Raw genomic sequence first — 20,469 nt, 5'->3', positions numbered from 1 at the left:
CAGATTCTTGGCCACCGGTTGGTCGTCGCTTTTTGAAGGCGGTGAGGTGGATCTGAGCCTTGGTCGTTGCAATATGCATTCTCGTGCAATGTGTCCAGCTTTACGACAGTTGTAGCAAGTCTTTCTCGTTTTACCAGCCCCTCGTTTCACACGCATTAGTGCATCCTTTAGCGGATCGACAACGGTCTGGGCATTGTTGTCCTCAACTTGCAGCCTCCTCACGTTGTAAGCTTTAGGTTTCACCAGCATCCTCGCGGTTTCTTGGGCCAGGGCAAATGACACGGTTTCTGCAAATGTTCCTATCGGTGCCGCATACGTCGCAAATTTTATCTCTGGATCACGAATACCACTTGCAAATGTCTCAATCTTTATGCGGTCCACCAATGGATGTGTCTCTCCTGGATATGCCAACTGCGCCAACCGCTCTATATCAGCCGCAAAGTCTTGTAAGGTCTCATTTGGCTTCTGGACTCTTCCCCTCAGTTCCATTCGGTAGATCTCTTGCTTGTGTTCACTACCGTACTTACGTTCAAGAGCAGCCATTATATCTCCATAGTTGTTCCTAGAAGCGGCGGGAATACTCTGTAATACGTCAGCAGCATCACCCTTCAATGCCATAAGGAGTGATACCGCCTTGTCGTTGTCGTTCCAAGAATCTCTAGCAGCCAATGTCTCGAACTGTAATTTGAACACATTTAAAGAGGTAGAGCCGTCGAACACTGGAGGCTTGATTTTTAACGTGTTATGAATAGCTCTCACTGGACCGCCTTTAATTTCCAGTTCCGACATTTTCTTTTCTATGCCAAGAATCTTCTCATCTTGAGCCAGAAATTTCTCGTCAACAGACAAAATCTTTTTATCCAACTCTTTAATTTGTACCTCCACGTTTTCTACTCTCTTTTCAATCACCATCGTGATGTTCTCGAGTTTCTCGTTAATTGTTCTAGAATTTACCTCTAATTTCTCTTCCATGCCCTTAGCGATTTTTCTAGAGTTCTCTTCTAATTTTTCCTCTAATTTTCTGGAATTTTCTTCGCTCATTCGACAATTTTCTGCTTTCATTTCCATCATAAGTCTAGAAGTTTCTTTATTCTTTCTAGACATCTCTTGTAACATTTTACTGGAATTTTCTTCAACCATTCTACAATTTTCCGCCTTCATTTCCATCATAAGTCTGGAATTTTCATCCATTTTAGCATCTAATTTCTCCATCATCATAGCCAGCATTGATTTCAAATCGTCACCCCTGGCAGCTACCGACGAAACTTCCTTAACGCTGGATTCGCCCTTTGCCGATAACTCGACTTCCTCTTTACTGTCGAACTCATATGCATCGATGTTCATTCCACGGCGCTCGAACTCTTCCAACAAGCGTTTTTGTAGTTCGGCCTTGTTGCCAGTAGAAGACAACTCCAACTTACTTAGCTCCTTCTTCGAGTCTTCCATTCGTAGATCCTTAAACTTCATTGTAGGATGATCGTAATCTCACTGCTGACACCAATTGTTACGGAATTAGATTTAACTAATCTCCGTGTAGACGTTGTTTTATTCCCCAGTACGATTTGTACCAAATAAAACAGGGTTCGTTTTAGATTACGTTTCTACAATGCTTTATTTACTTTATTACACTTATTCGGAACCGACTTTAATTACTAAGCACACAGCAAGTCTCTAGTTAGCACGCAGCTATTCTTTAACCGATCTGTTCAGTTCAACGCTTAAAACACAACTCAACTCGTCATTGCCAGTTCCCCTGTATTTATACCCCAAAGTCTCCCTGTTCTAGAGTCCTCTAGAACACATATGGCAACACCTTGAATCTGTGCAACGAACACACAGACGCACATTCGCACTAAGCGAACAACCATACTCACATACATACATGGGGGGAATACAATTGGACGACAAGCACAGTAATGACGTAATTAAACCTATCAGTTACATTCGTAACACTATTTTCACCACCGATGTTCCCAGTACATTATCTGAAATTTTCAATTCAGTCGTTTTTGAGTCTATTCGGAACATAAAAACATACTAACATACAAACATTGCCTTTTATATATTAGATGTCTATGTTCGATGTATATTAGGGATATATATTTTTGAATTTATTCATCAGAAAAAAAAAAAACTATTTCCCATAAAGACTCCTTCATATCATTGACATGTAAACTCCTCCAGGTCTGAACAACATGCCGCATACTAAAATACCGCTTATAGAGGCGGTATAATATTTGTTAATATGTGTGGTATTTTGTTAAACTTGAAAATAATAAAGCCCTAATAAACATGTGCTTGTTTGTTTTCAAAAGCAAACGATTGAAACAGCTTCTCTTTTTTCAATAAATTACCAGCGACCTCAAACATTTTTGCAAGAATTCTGCTAGAAATTATGCATTTAGTGGAATGATATGGAAAAATTCAAATTGAAAATCTAACGAGTTTTCATTCATGTTTTTCAAAATATTCAATCAAATGTGAAGAATTATTAGTTTTTTTAAATTCCAATAATTTATAGACATTTCCTTATTTTGTTTACATGTACGTTGACACTAACGTTTACAAACAAAAACAAATTTCTATGTGGTTGTTGTTGAGTTGTATTTGTTGTAGTATTTACTTTGCCCGGTTTGTTCTACCATGCCTCCTGTGTGACCTTACTAAAAACATTTTGGTTTTTATACTTACTTGTATTATGAAAAAGTTTTTGGTAACTAGTTCGGATGTGGCAAACGCGTTTCTATCCATTGGTATACATGATACAAATAGCGGGCATACATTGTCCCATTTTACGGTTGCATTAGATAGCTCTTGATCACTTTCAATGACCATAAATCCATTATCAATAAAGAGATGTTCTGCCGACTCCTTATCTCTGAAATATAAAAACATCTGTTAAACATTGAATTTCTGTAGTTATTAAAAAAATGTGAAAAAGCTTTATTCCACAGCGTAAATGAATAGATCCTCATAAAGAATGTTAACGCGACAAAAAGCTCGAATTCAAACGCCGTTTTAGATAAAGTAGCCATATGCAATCACATATTTACAATGAATTTAACCACTGACATCAATTCTTTGTTAAAACTGATTTGACAAAGATAGTATATGTGCTTATCATGGCACACACACAGTAGATTCTTGCAGGTTCTGGGACAGAGCATATATTCATATACTTTGGTTTTTCCAATTCAATTTTTTTTTTTAATTTTTTAAGACTTTGTCTTATTGAGCTGTTGATCTGTTTTTTTGCAAATGGAACTAAAAATTATTTATTTAATTTTGTATCCAACGTTTCGTTGGTATTTTACAAGTTTTTCAGGGATATTTATTTAAAATCTGGCAACGACAACCAGACGGTATAATATTTATTATTTTTTTACATTTTGTTTTGGCACATAGCACTAGGATATGATTTTATATTTAGGATTTTATATTTAGTATTGTCAAGTGAAGGTTCAATAACTAAACACTACAATTAAACTAAATAAAAGCAAAAATTATTAAAATTAATATGAATAAATCATACGGTGTAAATTGCATTTTTGTTGTCTTTATCTTCTTTTCTGTTTATTCTAAATTTTTTTTATGTTGGATTCCTATGCTCTCCAACGTATATCTATAATCCTCCCTTCTCTCTTTGTCCAGGATATTGATATTTAAAAGACCAGTTGTGTGTTGCTTTACAAATTGCATGTCCCGAATATTTTTGGTCCAGTTGATCCTTTATTTTTGTTGCAAGCAAAAGTAATGTTGTACAGATGGGTTCCTCCGAAAAATTTGGTAAGGATATCAAAATCTAATTAATCGATCGATTTTAAGGGGTTATGGTCACTTACATATTTTACAATATCTTTAATCCTCCCTTCTCTCTTTGTCCAAGAAGATTTTTGGTCCAGTTGATCCTTTATTTTTGTTGCAAGCAAAAGTAATGTTGTACAGATGGGTTCCTCCGAAAATTTTGGTAAGGATATCAAAATCTAATTAATCGATCGATTTTAAGGGGTTATGGTCCCTTACATATTTCACAAAACCGAAATTTTTTTATTTGCTTATTTTAAAGAACAGGTAGAACATAATATGTTGCAAAAATTTCGAGTCAATCGGACAAAAATTAGCTGAGATATGAGTGTTAAAAAGAGAAAATTCATTCTGATTTGTATGTAACATCGAAGTTTCAAACGCGGATTTCTCAAAATGACATTTTGGAATGCGGTGCCTCTGTAGCTCGAAAACAGATGATGTTTAGTTTGCCTGTTTTGTACAAAGTTTGCTGGAAATATTAAGATTTTTTGAAAACTCCCTCCAGTTTTGCTAGGGAGATTTTTTTTAGAGGAAAACACATTTTTGAGAGCGTTCGTGATACCTACTTTTGCTCTCTGGTAATTTTTTCCCTGCGGATTTTTTGTTTGTGATAGAAAAGAAGGGAAAAGAGAGATATTCCGCACGGAATTTTCATTCGTAATTGGGCTGTATAATAATTGGTGTTGCCAGATTGGTAATTATTGGGATCAGTTTATTTATTAAATTAGTTTTGTTTAAGAATTTCTTTTAGTTTTGATATATTCTTCCCTTTAAATTGCTCGTGACTGAGCGATAATGCTTTTTTAATTAAGTTAGTGGCGATATATATCTTTTTGGAAGTGCTTGTGTGGAGTTGGTATTCATTATTCGTCCTGTGGCGGTTGGTTTTATGTACCAGTCAGTGTATAACCTGTTGCCAACTCTATATATTTTTATTCTTTTATCTTCAATGTGAACTGTAGTTTGTTGTGATAATAATTTAATGATTTTCATATTTTAAATTCGTAGAACATATCATCCACTTATTTGGTTAGATAGATTTGTCTAGCTCTTCTGCAATTTGCGTTAAAAGGGTGTCAACGACAACGTCCGCTATTGTTGGAGATGGAGGGTTGCCATAAATTTGTGAGTAAATGGTCCCATCATATAAAAAATATTTATTGTCGTTAAGATACAATTGTAATATCTTAAGAAATTGTGACTTCGATATTTTTGTAAACGCTTTAAGTGTTTAAGTGAGCCATAATGTTTTTTATTGCGAGGCTAATTGGAATATTTGTAAATAACGAAACTACGTCGAATGAAACCAATATGTCGTCTTCTATATTTATTTCCTCTAGTTTTTCCTTTAATCCAATTTAATTTCTTATACTGTTACGAATGTAACTAGTAACTTTAAGTTAATTTAGATGAAATTCAGTTAATTTAAGAATTTGAATTGAAACGTAAATTTTCATTAAGCATTTAGTTCATTTAAATCAAATTTACAACAACAATTACTTTATAAGAATTCCAATCACTACTTTTCTTTGTTGCTTTGATCTTGTTATTGTTGTACGCCTTCAGTTCTCTCTTATTTATTTCTGCAACAACAAATATTACCGCAATTATGAAATTATCGCTTAGTCTTAATTTACACTGTTTACTTAGCTATTGTTGTTATACTCTTTCTATTTACTTTGACCATTCGATTATGCTTCTGCACGGTAACCCCTTCTCCTCTCCCTTATTTTGATATGATTGCCGCACTCGAACATAAGTGAACATAAGCAGGAGATATACCAAATGGAATCGAGGGGAAGAATTCAGAAGCGTAATGAAACCCTACAAGACTTTGGTACAGACGTTGAGCGGTTGGCGCAGTTGGCATATCCGAGAGAGAACTACCCCTTGGTGGACCATATAAAAATTGAAGCTTTTGCGAATGGTATACGGGACCCTGAGGTAAAATATGCGACATATGAGGCAGAAACAAGGACACAGAAGAAAGAGAAACACGTGCTATAACTGCCGAAATGTAGGACACATCGTACAGTGCGATATATGGGAACTTTAGTAGAACTTTACTCCAAATTAAACTGCATAAAACTAGTGAGATTCTTCTTGAATTCTATCGCTAAGTATCCCATGACTAATGCCTCATATTCAGTTTTGCGATTTACCCCGCGAAACAACTAGAAATGCACTTAAAAGTTGCAATCTTGTTTTACAATATTTATTTTCTTAAAAAATTGCTTCTAGCTTTGCTTAAGTAATATAGTGATAAAAACAAATTGTACGTTAATTGACTATAGTTTTTGTTGCTGTTATAATTCTCGACAATTTTTTGATTATTTGGAGTTTATAGATTTGTAATATCTAATTTAGTTTGGTTGCTATTCCCCACAAATGTGCTTTTTTAAAAGTCTACTAAATTATTCTTTTATAAGTTTTGGAGGGTTTTTAATGTACTGTGGTGAATTGCAGAATAAATCGCACATTTTCTGAGATGTAGGATATTTGTCTATAGACAAACCAAAAATAAGCTGCAGGTTCGCGCAGGTTTGCGAGATATGCGACTTTTTAAGAAAGTCATGGAATATTCATGTATATATATTTTTGAAAAGTTGATAGAAGAACCGGCATTAGAAGTCAATATTGGTTTGGTTTATCCCAAAATGCGTTCGCCAATACTAAGAAATGTTGCTATTAATAGTTGTATGACTATTCTTGCGAATTTCATTCACATCCGTGTAATAAGATAAAGATATCCTCAGTCGAAACGTTCAATTTGTAAAATTTATGTTATATCAATGACACTATACTAAAAATAAAAAAATCTCATTTACTAAAGTATGTGGATGCTTGGGGGGAGGGGCCATAGCAAGGATCTATGCTCTGAATTGTTTTTAGAATATTTTCTATTCAATGAAGACAAATTTTAAAGTAAAACAAACTCGGTTGGCAATAATTACCTAACACCATTTAAATATCCCAAAAGGGGGCTATAGCAAAACGAGAAAATACGTTGCTAATATTTCGCAAAATGGTTTTCTACCTACGGAGAACATAAAATCCCGAAATGCAAACAAATAGATTGGTAAATGTGCTTGGAATCTTTAAAATATGTTATATTGGCCGGTAACGCTCAAGGGGGCTATACCTATACGCGAACAGATATTGACAATTTTTTGTACATATGTTCTCCATCCACTGAAACCCCAATATACCAATTTGCAGCAACATCGGTTGAAAAATGAACCTAATACGTAAAAACGGTCACAACCGATATGTGGGGGTTAAGGAAACCGCAGGTCTATGTGGCCCATATTTATCCACATACGACCCTCAACTATAAGAAACATTTTTGGAAAGTTTTTTAACCTACGTTCTTCACATAAAAAGTTATGAGTAAAGTTCCACTAAAGTGTACATATTTCGCACTGTGCATCGCCCGAGAATGCAGGTCAAAACGAAGAAGGACCAGATTCGCTTCACCGTCTTCAGAAAGCAGAAAGACCAATTGTTGACCAAGAAGCCAAGGAATGAGACACTATGCGAAACAAAGAAAGTCGATACACCAAAGAACAATCGTGCCGGATCGCCAACTCCATCAAACAGCAATAATGAGGTGATCCAACATCCATCCAATGAATCAGACTTAAAAACAAATCGAGCTAGTCCAGCCGGACATGAAGTGATTGCAATCGGCGATGGCCCCCTCTATAGCCATAGTTCAGAGGTAAAATTACAACTTAACGGTTAAAGGTTTTACTAATGGTGTAATGCGTACTCTGACATTGGACACCGGGGCATCCGTTATTACAACGGATTCGATAAAAGGAAAAGTAGTGCCGCTAATTATAGTGAAATTGCGGGCGGCCGCAGGCGAGACTACAACAGAGCATGGAAACGTCTACCATAGGATAAGCATGGGTGACGAATTAAAAAGTTTCGGGTTCGTAGTGGCCGATATAGTGGACGAAGTGATAATTGGTGCAGACTTTATGATTGCCTTTGACATCAGCTTGGATATGAAGCACCGCGTGATGACTTGGTCCAATGTCGAAATACCGATAAATGTGGTTACGATGAGAAGAAAACTGGTACGGCTCTAGCACAGAATCTGACGAAAGCGCAGTAAACGTCCGTGCGCTGAAAGTGGGAGCTACCGATAAAGGGTCGGTAGAAAAGCCACAAGATCCCGCAAAGAGGAAGAAAAAGCGATGGTGTACATCTAGCAGAGGTCCTCTGGAAATGTAGAAAAGAGGCCGGAAGTAAGACCAGTCCCATGAACACCGAATGGTACTTGGAAGAAGTGAGACCACGATAAAAGAAGACATTAAATCTAGTCCCCAACGGGAATTTAAAAGTTTCCCCTACAGTCATAATGAGATTGCACAACGCCGAGTATGTCCTTCGAAGAAGCGACAGTCTAAAGTCAAAGTTGATGAAGAAGGTAGATCTGCAAAAAAGGATGCATTTTCTGGGATTGGAACAACAACGGCTGATGTTAAATGCTGCGCGTGCGGCTGCTGTTGGGGGGACTGCGGGGGAGTTTCGTAATCGTATGACGAAGGAGTTTCGTAATCTGACGACGACGACTCACTGGGGGCTGTGTTCGCGCATCATGCAGCAACATAGTTCCTATCGTAGTCCCTCGCGTGGGTAAGTCGAGAGCAACCCCTTAAACGCACCCACTCCTGACATCTTTTGCATCTCACCGAAGATTGGAGCACATTTTTTTTGATATTTTCCAATTTTTTCAGGGATATTTATTTAAAAGCTGACAATGACAACAAGAGGGTATAATATTTACAAATATTTTTTCGTCAGGATTTTACATTTAGTATTGTTAAGTGAAGCTTCAATAAATAAACACTATAATTAAACTAAATAAATGCAAAAATAATTAAAAACAAGTGAATAAATCGCAGAGTTTATGCTAGGTTATCACAGACGGTAGCAATATGACTAAAATATAGCTATGGTGTAAATTGCATTTGGTTTGTCTTTATCTTCCTTTCAGTTTATTGTACATTTTATTTTTGTTGGATTCGTATGCTCTCCAGCGTCATATATCTTTTATTATCAATTTTCTCTTTGTCCAAGATGTTGACATTTATAACATCAGGTGTTTGGCATTTCTCAATGCTGTGTTGTGCCAAAACTGTTGTGTGTTTACCCTTTTGTATGTCTGCATTATGTTCTGCTATTCTTGTGTTTAAGCTTAGTTTAGTTGTCCCCTGCAAACCATTGGAAGATTGTTGGACGATTTTTCGACCAAATTTTTCTTCAACGCTTCTTTCCGGCGATCTTTTAGCGAATTTTTATATAAAATTCACCCATGCGAGTAATTTGCCATTCGTAGACGATTCTCAAAAATTATTGTTTACAATCAATCGCTACGACAAATTACCTGTTATGCTTCTCGGCGATCTTTCCGCGAAATTGTGTTATGTTCCGCTATTGTTAGAGCAGGCGAATAATATATTATTTTTCCGAACACCGATCACGCGATTGTTACTAAAATTTTTGATTTGGTTGCTTATAATTCTCATATACACATTCTGCATAACTTTGGTATAAATGGCACGTATTATATTATGAGTATTGACAAACATAGTACATGTGTGGGTTTTGCCAAGTGGATTTAAGAAAAGCACGAGAAGCAGTATAAACCACTATGTCATAAGGAATGATAAAAAATTATAACAAATCAATATAAAAAAATCAAAATAAAACAAAAAGTATAAAAATCAAAGACAAAAAATTAAAGAAACAAAAAACAAAGAAAAATTAAAAATAAAATTTTCTTTCATTTTTTATATATTTTCTTCTTCTTAAGATCTTCCAAATGATTCGTCAGCGAATCTTGGTCGCGATTCGCTATCCATAAACACTTACTTTAGGTTGGTGTTACACAGAAGATTTTTAGGCGATATCGCCTGCGAAAAATTATTCGCCCAGGAAAATCTCGTATTATTCTTCGGCGATAGAAATGGTTTGCAGGGTCCCTACACAAACTTTATAACATCGTTCCTTTGCGTCCTCTTTACATATTATTTGATAAACAACATTTTTTTGATCCCTTTTTCAATTTTCGTTATTGTTTTCGTGTATAAGCATGATGTTGTCATGCAATGTTTATGTGCTACATGTGTTCCCTCTTCCTCCATAACTTGTTTTACTATTTATGTTTCTTTAAGTTTTGGGATTTTTTATTTATTTTTATTTTTTTATTTTTTCAATTCAATATATACATACATACAGCATTTTACAATATACCTCAGCGCCAAAAAGACACTTAGAGGCTAAGTTGGCAAATAATACATAGAATTAATACATATTTATGCTTTATGATTTTATAATGAGAAGCAAATAACAAATATCAGGAGCATTACTTCCTGCAAACATTTTATTGCAACATTTCTTAGACATGCGACAGTAAATTTTGTTTTAATTTAATTTTAAATTAAATTATTGTATTCACGACTCTCGGAATACTCAATTCTCTGTTTGGTAGTTTAGGTTCTACATAGAGCAACACGGAGGTTAGAGTTGTTCCGAGTATTAAAATAGTTTTGATTTCGCATAAAATCCATTGTATGGAAGCCAATATTCCATGAAGAGGTAATATCGATGTAGATGTATTTTCAAATAGACTCAGCGTTGCGAAATTTAGAGCTGACAAACCATCGATGGAAATATCGATATTATCAATACTTAATTTTTTACCCCAATATCGCATGGTAGAACAAATATAAGGTAAAGTTAATACTACAACAAATACAACTCGAACAACAACCACAAAGGAATTTGTTTTTGTTTGTAACGTTACTGCCAGTTGTATTTGTAAACAAAATAAGGAAATGTCTATAAATTATTGGAATTTAAAAAACTAATAATTTTTCACATTTGGTTCAATATTTTGGAAAACATGAATGATTCGTTACATTTTCAATTTTTATGGTTCCACATCATTCCACTAAATGCATAAATTCTCGCAGAAAGTAGAATTCTGGCAGAAAAGTTTGGGGTCGCTGGAAATTCATAGAAAATGGAGAAGCTGTTTCAATGTTTTGTTTTAGAAATCAAAGAAGCACATGTTTATTAGGGCTTTATTTTTTTAATTTTAACAAAATACCTCACATATTAACAAACGTTGTATCGCCTCTACAAGCGGTGATTTACTGCGCGGCTTATCGTTCGAACTTAGAGGAGGTTACATATCATTGATATGAAGAAGTCTTTCTGGGAAATGGTTTTTTCCGAATGATATATTTGTTTTCTCAAAATTATATGTCCCTAATGTACATGGAAATAGAAATGAATGTATAAAATGTCATATGAAATTTGACACTAACACTACAACCCAGTTCAGTCAGCTGAGTATTGCTGCTACCTTTTCTTGTTCTACCATGCCAATATCGGTGAATAGTTTTTTATATTTATTTATTTATTCAATCCATATACTAATACAAAAGCCTTCAAGGCCAATAAAAAGTATTAACAAAATATTAAATTCCGAGTAGAAATAATTATAAAATCTAATTCTAAATGTGTGTTGGTATAATTGGCTCCCCAGCCATTAAAAAATGAAAATCAAGAAAGAGAAAAAAGTATAGCTATATCGATATTATCGAACATTTTGACATTATGTCATGTTCACAAGAGCGTTTCAATTACGTTGTTCGCCTGTCGAACGACGTAAGTAGGGTATTGCTACGGTATGTGAATCAATTTAATCACTTCTCAAAAAAGTCATTTACCAACAAGCAATAAAAATTGGCGGTACGAGATCTCCTTTTGTATAAATTAGAATAAAGTATATGTTGTTGTTGTTTTTTATTTAAAATAGGATGTGCCTTTTAAAAGGTTGATTAATGAGTAAGTAATAAATTAGTGGAACGTGATCACCCTTTCTATTTAAATTAGAATAAAGTATATGTTGTTCCTGTTTTATGAAAATAAGAATGTAATAATAAAGGTAATTAATATTCTGATACAATATAAAGAATAAAAATAAGGTGGGGAAATATTATGTTATTATTGAATAAGGAAAAAAGGGGGAAAAACTAGTGGCACTTGACCACCTTTTTAATATAATTGGAATAAAAAATCATGTGGCTGTTACATTATTGGGAAAATAATAAGGTGAAGGTGTAATAAAGGAAAAGTGTTACGAATTTTGTCACACGTCATATGAATACTAATGAGCAAGATCGATGTTTACATCAAACGATCACTACTGAATATTCTAAAGATCGATGTTTCCATCAAAACGGTCATCATTGAATATTCTAAAGAAAACACAGTGAAAATTTGGGGTTGTTAGATGTGGAGGAAATGTACTCATTATTATTCTGGTTGTGGGTTTGTGTTAATATGATAGTTGATAAACATCTAGGGTGAGAAGTGAAAGAATAGTTTAACATATTGTGTGTGTCGCAAGAGAAAAAAAGGTTGATTGTATAGAACATTGTTGTTGTTGTAATATAATGATGTAATGAAGATTTAAGAAAAGGTTAATTTTGTGAACGAAAATTATTAATAAAACGTGCATGGTTTTTTTCAACTGTCAAAAGTTATTGGTAAGAAGAGGTACAAATTATATTGAATTTTCATTTTAAGTGTGGAATTCATTAACGTGGATGAATATTTAGGGTGCATATTGACTTTAGTATTTATAGAATTCTTCACCGAAGTAAAAACAAATCAAATATCAGCACTTTCTGTTGAGACTTCAACTAAAGCACATCAATTTTCAAACAGCTTAAAACAAATATTTAATTTTTTTGTGTTTAAATAAACAAAACCCAATCTTAATAAATATGGCTCCATCACTATTCATTTGTAATTTCTGTGGTGATCAATTAGCCAACAAAGGCTCTTATAAAAGGCATTGCGAATTACACAAAGTATGTGTTTATTGCAATAGAGTTTTAAAACATAAAGTTGCATTAGATTTGCATGCCAAAAACTGTCACCCTCACCAAGAACCTCAAAACATGGGGATTATGAATTTGGGGCAACAATATGTTAATCAACCGCAACAACATCAATACCAATAGTATCAATATTGTAATGAGGAATCAAACCCACTATACCAACAACATTTGCATCAACAACTACAAGCCCATCAACAGCATTTATGTCAACAACTACAAGCGCATCAACAACTACAATCTCAACAACAACAGTTAGACCATCAAGAACAACATAATCAGCAGCAACCCAATCAACAACAATTATATGAGCATCAACTACATCAAGATTTAAATCAACAACCACAGATCCAACAATTTAATCCTCAACAACAATATATGTATGGTAATATGCAATTAAACCAAAATTGTCAGCAGCAGGAATTCCATGAATATAATCATCAACACCAACATTTACATCAGCAGCAACAATATCAACATCAGTGTAATGATCACTCGCTTCAAAATCCACAACAACATCAATTACATGAACAACAACAACAACACACAGAACTTCAACAGCAAGACGAGCAAACAAATACATCTGGATTTCAAAAATTGTGTGAGTTTTGCAATGTGTATGTCAATAAGCGATCATGGTTTAGACATTGAAGGACTGATATTCACAAAGCCAACAGTATCGAAATTATTGATGATAATTTTACAATGATAAGAAGTGGCTTCGAAAAACGAGTGAAAACATATCAATATAGCTCTAAAAAAATCCAACTTAATGTTGAAGAATTCTTTAAGAATTGCTATGACGGAATCATTAAACTCTTCAAAACCGATTTAATTAAACTTACTGTAATCAAGTTTAATATCGTGTTAATAGCGGGATATACTAAAATGACTGATGGTAGAACTTCAGTAATGAGTATACCACACTCAACAAAAATGACACAGCTTACGTCCGGAGACGATGTAGAGGCGATATTTAAAAAACAAGAGAGATATTCCGGATGGTCCCTATGTCAAATAATGAGATTTGAGCTGAGTATAAATAAATCAACGCCAGTGAAAGGTTCAAAACATATAAAGACACCTAAAACGTTGAATAACAAGAAAGCTGTTTGGAACATAACCAATGATGATGATTTTTGTTTCATGTATTGTTTGATTGCTGCTTTAGTGAAAGATGTGTCAAGGTGAGAAAACATTATAAACAAGTATGAAAAGCATTAAGTTCGGTCGGGCCGAACTTTTTATTCCCTCCACCACAAATTTCCGCCATTTCGGTGGATTAATGTGGCCACAACCTTCAAAATACCGAAAATCGGAAGGTACCGTTCTATGGGGGCTATATGATGGCGTGGACCTATACCTTAAAATTTCTGGAGGAAAGTTCTATACCCCCAACGAAGACTAAATTCCAAATTTCAGCCATCTCGGAGTGATAATGAGGCCAAACCTTTCAAAATACCGAAAATCGGGAGATATCGTCCTATGGGGTGTATATCAAAACGTGGACCTATATAAACGTTTTATCGTAGAAATATTTCTTAGCCTCTGGAAACACAAAATACAAAGTTACAACCGATTCTGCTGTCAAATGGGACTAATACATTCAAAATATATTAAAATTACGCGTACTTTATATGGGGCGTTATATGGGGCTATACCAAAACGTGGACCTATATAAACTAACTTTGGTAGGAATGTTGTTTGGCCTCTGGAGACACAAAATACAAAGCTACAACCAAATCGGTGGTAAAATGGGACAAATATGTTAAACATTTTTTAAAACGACGACGCGTCATTTTGTATTGGGGCTATACGAAAGCGTGGACCTACATAGCCAGCTTTCAATACCAAAAGTCCTACGTACAAATAATAGATTCTTCCAAAATGTCATCCACCAACGTCAATCCGTTCGGACGCTAGAGTGATTTCCACAGACGGTCGGACATGGCTACATCGATGTAGAATTGCACGCTGATCAAGAATATATATAGTCTGTGGGGTCTACAATGATTATTTCGAGTAGTTACAAACGTAGTGACAAACTTAATGTACCCCATCCTATGGTGGAGGGTATAAAAATATATGTATATAACAGAGTATCTTAATTTATTTATTTTTCTTTTCAGATTGCTTTCAAGACAGTTGTCCTCAAGAAAAGCACGATTGCAGTGTTTCTATTATAAGGCTAGGATAGATTTAAGTAACAAACATAGGAAGGAGTGTAGTGGGGTGGTTACAAATATGCCAGGGCTGGGTAAAGATAGTTTAAAATTCAAAAATTTCAAAAAGCAGTTGTTTGTCCCATTCGTAATATATGCAGACTTTGAATGTGTATTAAATGACATGGGGGGAGAAGGAAATACAATAAACAAGCACGTTCCGTGTGCTTTCGCATTTTATATAAAATGTTCCTTTGATAGTAAGCTAGATAAACTCGTTATATATACTGGTGAGGATGCAGTGCAGAAATTTGTTGAAAACTTAAATGCGGAATGCAGAAACATTTATAGTAACTATTTAACATTAAACACGCCAATGACACATTTAACTCCCGAACAAAAGATAACATTTAATGAGGCGGAAAATTGTCATATATGTGATAAATTGTTATATGGTGAGAAAGTACGCGATCATTGCCACATCACAGGTGAATATAGGGGAGCTGCACATAACCAATGCAACTTGAACTATGTTATTCCTAACTTCATACCGATCTTTTTCCATAATTTTTCTTCATACGACTGTCATCTATTTGTAAAAGAGCTTTTGGGTTCAATTAAAGGGACGACAAAGATTATTCCTGAGAATAAAGAAAAATATATTTCATTATCTCATATAATTAATTTGAGTGAACATGAGAAATTAGAGTATAGATTTCTAGACTGCACTAGCAAGCTATTGTGTAGAATCTGATATGTTTGCTATACGGAAACATTTCCATAATGACAATGAACAATGAATTTCGTTTAATGAGAAGGAAAGGTATATTCTGCTATGAATATCTTAATTCGTTTTCAAAATTAAATGAAACAAGTCTTCCACCCATCGAGGCATTTTATAGTAAACTAAATAATAAAATGTGTAGTGAGGAGGATTATAGACATGCAATTGAAGTGTGGCAGACTTTTAACTGTCAAACACTACGTGACTACATGGAATTATATTTGAAAACAGATGTGCTTCTACTCACTGACGTTTTCGAAAATTTCAGAAAGTCATATCAAAGTATACATAAGCTTGATCCTTGTCAGTTCTACACCGCACCAGGTTTATCGTTTGACGCAATGCTTAGACAGACAGATGAAGATCTAGAGCTCCTAACAGATTTAGATATGTTCAATTTTATTAAAAATGGCATACGAGGTGGTCTTACGCAGTGTTCTAAGAGATATACTAAAGCAAATAATAAGTATATGAAGGACTATAACAAAAGTGATCCATCAAGCTATCTACTATACATAAATGCCAACAATTTATATGGTTGGGCTATGCTGCAATATCTCCCCTATGGGGATTATGAATGGTAGAACCTGAAAACATGATAATTGATCCGAAGAAAATTCAAGAGTTTAAATCAGACTCAGAAACTGGATTTATGTATGAGGTTGACGTAAGATATCCAAAATCATTACATGATAAACATAACGACCTTCCATTTAGTGCAGAGAACAAAAAAGTTGGAGGATCTAATTATAATAAATTAATAGCAGATTTTGCCTCGAAAAAAGAGTATGCTATGCATTATATGACATTAAAGCAGTGTCTAGATAATGGATTAGTTTTAGATAGGGTACATCGTGTACTATCATTTAAACAGTCGCCATGGTTAGCCTCATATATAAACAAAAATAATAAGGAAATACAGAACGCTACCAATGATTTTCTAAGAAACTTTTTCAAGCTGTTAAATAACGCTGTATTTGGTAAAACAATGGAGAACATTGATAAGCGTAAAGACATATGACTTGTTTCGGAGTGGTTAGATACTAATTGTAATAAACTGGGGGCTAGATCGTTAATAGGAAAACCCAATTTTCACAGTATAACACAATTTACGGCCGATCTTTGTGCTGTTCAAATGGAGCGAATGAATGTTACATAAGATAAACCAATATATCTAGGATTCTGTATACTAGAACTGGCTAAATGGAAAATGTATGATTTCCATTATGAATATATGAAGAACAATTTTGGTGAAAGTGTAATTTTGAATCACATGGATACAGATTCCTTCATATATACAATATATACTGAAGATGTTTATGCGGTCATAAGAGGTGATATTGATCAAATATTCGATACAATATTTATCAAATACCCCGTCGCAATAAAAAAGTCATTGGTATGATGAAGGATGAAAATAGTGGGAAAATAATGCTAGAATTTGTTGGTTTAGGTCCAAAAATGTATTCGTATACGATTGACGATGGGGATGAAGTAAAAAAAAACAAAAAGTTTAAAAAAGTGTGTTATTGAGCGATATAATATTGCTGACTATAAAAATAGTTTATTCAATGAGGTTATAACGAGTGATACTAGCCTACACTTCAGATCAAAGCTGCATGAAATTTATGCGAATGAATTGCATAAGGTGGTTTTAAGCTTCAAAGATACTAAAATATTGACAAGACAGGATAAAATAATTAGAATAATAATAATTTTATTAACCTACTAAATGAAGCAATGAATATATATTCGGATCTATTTAATAATTAAGTATTTTTAATTATTTATTATATTTTAAACTTTTTGTAAATATGTATATAAACGTTAAATAAAACACTGTGATATTATTTTTTGTTTAAAAAATGTTTTTGTTTTTTTATTATCATTAAATAATTAAGGTGAGTATAGAGTTACATAACTTTTCGAACAATCCCGTTTAATGGATTATATTCAACAAGTCGGACATGAAGTATTAAACAATATGCGGATACTCCAGCAGGAATTTTGTGTACTCGTTTCAGATTCCAATTTCACATCTATTGGGCCATTTTTAACAACTTCATTATGGTGACTAACATCAATTACAGCAATTGGGGTCTCTTTAAACTTTTCCCAAAAATTGGTTGTGGTTCCTTTAAATAATAGTTTTGTTGAAATTTAGCATACATATCATACAATACTGCATATCTATTTTCATCAAATTTCAGGTTTAAATCATCATATGGATATGTATCCTAATTTGAGTGAACCTTTATGTTAACTAAATTGGAGTGGATAAATTTTCCTTCTTTTTCTAGAGCGAGTAGTATAAAGCGTGGTCGTTCTCTATTAGTTGATCATTTTACATTCAAATGACATCTAGTTGAACCTTGAAATGTTGGATTAAAATGACAATCCCAACTTCGAAAAGCGATAGGAAGAGGTTTTCCATTGTTTATAATTTTCATAATTTGCAGCTTTGATGGATCCGATAAACGTATATAAGGTATTCTCCATGTTATATTGTTTATTTGTAAATTTAACTTCTCTTTCGGATCTAGGAAATGACAGGCATTTTGATCGCTTGAGCTCCGCAACATAATAAGCTCATGTTTGCTATTTAATATTACTTTATTATAATCTTCTGCAAAACCCAAAAGCATTTTAAGGGGCATACAAAAATTTAGAACGCCCATATTTATATCGGTGCCTTTACTCCAGCCAGCATTTCTCAAAATATTGCTCTTAATGCTTGTAACTGAAACAAAATTTTTTATAGTACTCGAAGCTCCTAGGTAGCGCGTACGATCAATATAACTCTCACTCGGTAAAATATACAAGTCTTGATTTTTATTGTAATTCTTATTTTATCATTATTTTTAAAAGAGCGAATATAGGGTACATAGCTATGATAATCTTTTTTGATAATGCTGTCATCTGACGTCTTCAACGTTTAATACTTCAGACATTTTCCTTTAAATGAAGTTTAATTGATTTAAAAAATTGTTTATTTTTTTCCGTAAGCGATCGTGTTTTAGGTTTGATTGTCTTTACTGGAATGGGTGAATATTTCTGTCTTTTCATATATTTATTGTAGACAATCATTTTGCTATAGATCTCAAATGCAGTCGCAGAGTAATTTCTTCACCACGAAAATTTATTAGACGTTGTTCTTGGTCTGTAATCCAAACTTTAAGTGAACTTATTTCTTTCACATTCACAGGCAAATAAATCAAGTTACTAGGTATCTCATCCATTTTATATCCTGGAGAAACATTTATTCCGAATACGTGTAACGTATACATAGATGTGTTATTCATATATGCTCCAGTAGTTATATTACATTGAATCTGCATTGCGCTTACTTTCAAAATATTTACAGGGAGTTGCCAACAATGTCTTCTACCTGGTATTAGGACACCGCCTGCAAATCCAAAGAGTGAACATATTGATCGTTCTTGATTTAAATTGATTGAATCGTGTGGTGAAAATACCTCAAGTTAAAGAGTATTATATTTAGCGACAACCTCAATAACACTAGTATTGTTTTGATTATCATATGCTAATTTAATATATTCAGCAATATCCTCAAGTTCATATGAACCAATAGGAATCTCAATGACTTGTTATTCAATGTGAAATAAATTATTATCAAAATCTACATTTGGTATAGAATTATAAGAGTGAAAATCAATTAAGGCACACTCATAGTCCCCTCTTAATTGAATTGATGGAAAATAATTTGCGGTTAAAACTGAAGACTTTCCGGTTAGAGCTAAGGTTATCGACATTATGAATGCTAGTTTATAAATGAAAAGACACATTTTTTATTTTTTATTTTATATTACATTATTAAACATTTTTTTCTTATAATACATCATTTTTATTTATCCAAGAATTATGGCGGTTTGAAAACCACAACCATTTAACGTACACCTTATCACCTTTGGTTTTCAAAATATTCTCCACAAGGTAAGTGTTTGGAAAACGAGTGCGTTTGATTTCTTCTTTATAGAATCCACCTTTAATGGGGTTCCCCTCATAATCTTCCAAAATATATGTAACTGCATTAGTTATTTGGATGGATTTGATACGGAATATTTCAGTGCTATAGTTTGGTGTATATCCTTTTTCAAAGATATTTTTATATTTACTTATTCGAACATAATCCCCCACACGATATTTAGATGGGGGGATATTTTCATATTACTGAAAACTGTATTCAGTAGCATCTGCTCATTTTTCTTAGTTACTTCAATAGGCGCCATTTTTACCTGGTATTAGGACACCGCCTGCAAATCCAAAGAGTGAACATATTGATCGTTCTTGATTAAAATTGATTGAATCGTGTGGTGAAAATACTTCAAGTTAAAGAGTATTATATTTAGCGACAACCTCAATAACACTAGTATTGTTTTGATTATCATATGCTAATTTAATATATTCAGCAATATCCTCAAGTTCATATGAACCAATAGGAATCTCAATGACTTGTTCTTCAATGTAAAATAAATTATTATCAAAATCTACATTTGGTATAGAATTATAAGAGTGAAAATCAATTAAGGCACACTCATAGTCCCCTCTTAATTGAATTGATGGAAAATAATTTGCGGCTAAAACTTAAGACTTTCCGGTTAGAGCTAAGCTTATCGACATTATGAATGCTAGTTTATAAATGAAAAGACACATTTTTTATTTTATATTACATTATTAAACATTTTTTTCTTATAATACATCATTTTTATTTATCCATGAATTATGGAGGTTTGAAAACCACAACCATTTAACGTACACCTTATCACCT

At 33.6% G+C, this 20,469-nt stretch overlaps 1 protein-coding gene across 3 annotated transcripts in view; it reads right to left on the bottom strand.

The window, feature by feature from the left end:
- LOC141400731 (putative methyltransferase NSUN7) overlaps positions 1-20,469 on the bottom strand; it is a 617,414-nt gene that overhangs the window by 242,398 nt on the left and 354,547 nt on the right. For all 3 annotated transcript variants that reach the window (XM_073980175.1, XM_073980177.1, XM_073980176.1), the window contains exon 6: positions 2,692-2,878. In XM_073980175.1, coding sequence (XP_073836276.1) covers positions 2,692-2,878 — 187 coding nt within the window. The remainder of the gene's footprint in view (positions 1-2,691; positions 2,879-20,469) is intronic.

This window comes from Musca autumnalis, unplaced genomic scaffold, assembly GCF_047663935.1.
Source record: "Musca autumnalis isolate F117 unplaced genomic scaffold, ASM4766393v1 scaffold_4, whole genome shotgun sequence".
In the NCBI taxonomy this organism is placed as follows: domain Eukaryota; kingdom Metazoa; phylum Arthropoda; class Insecta; order Diptera; family Muscidae; genus Musca; species Musca autumnalis.
This window is presented reverse-complemented; position numbering and strand designations above follow the sequence as displayed.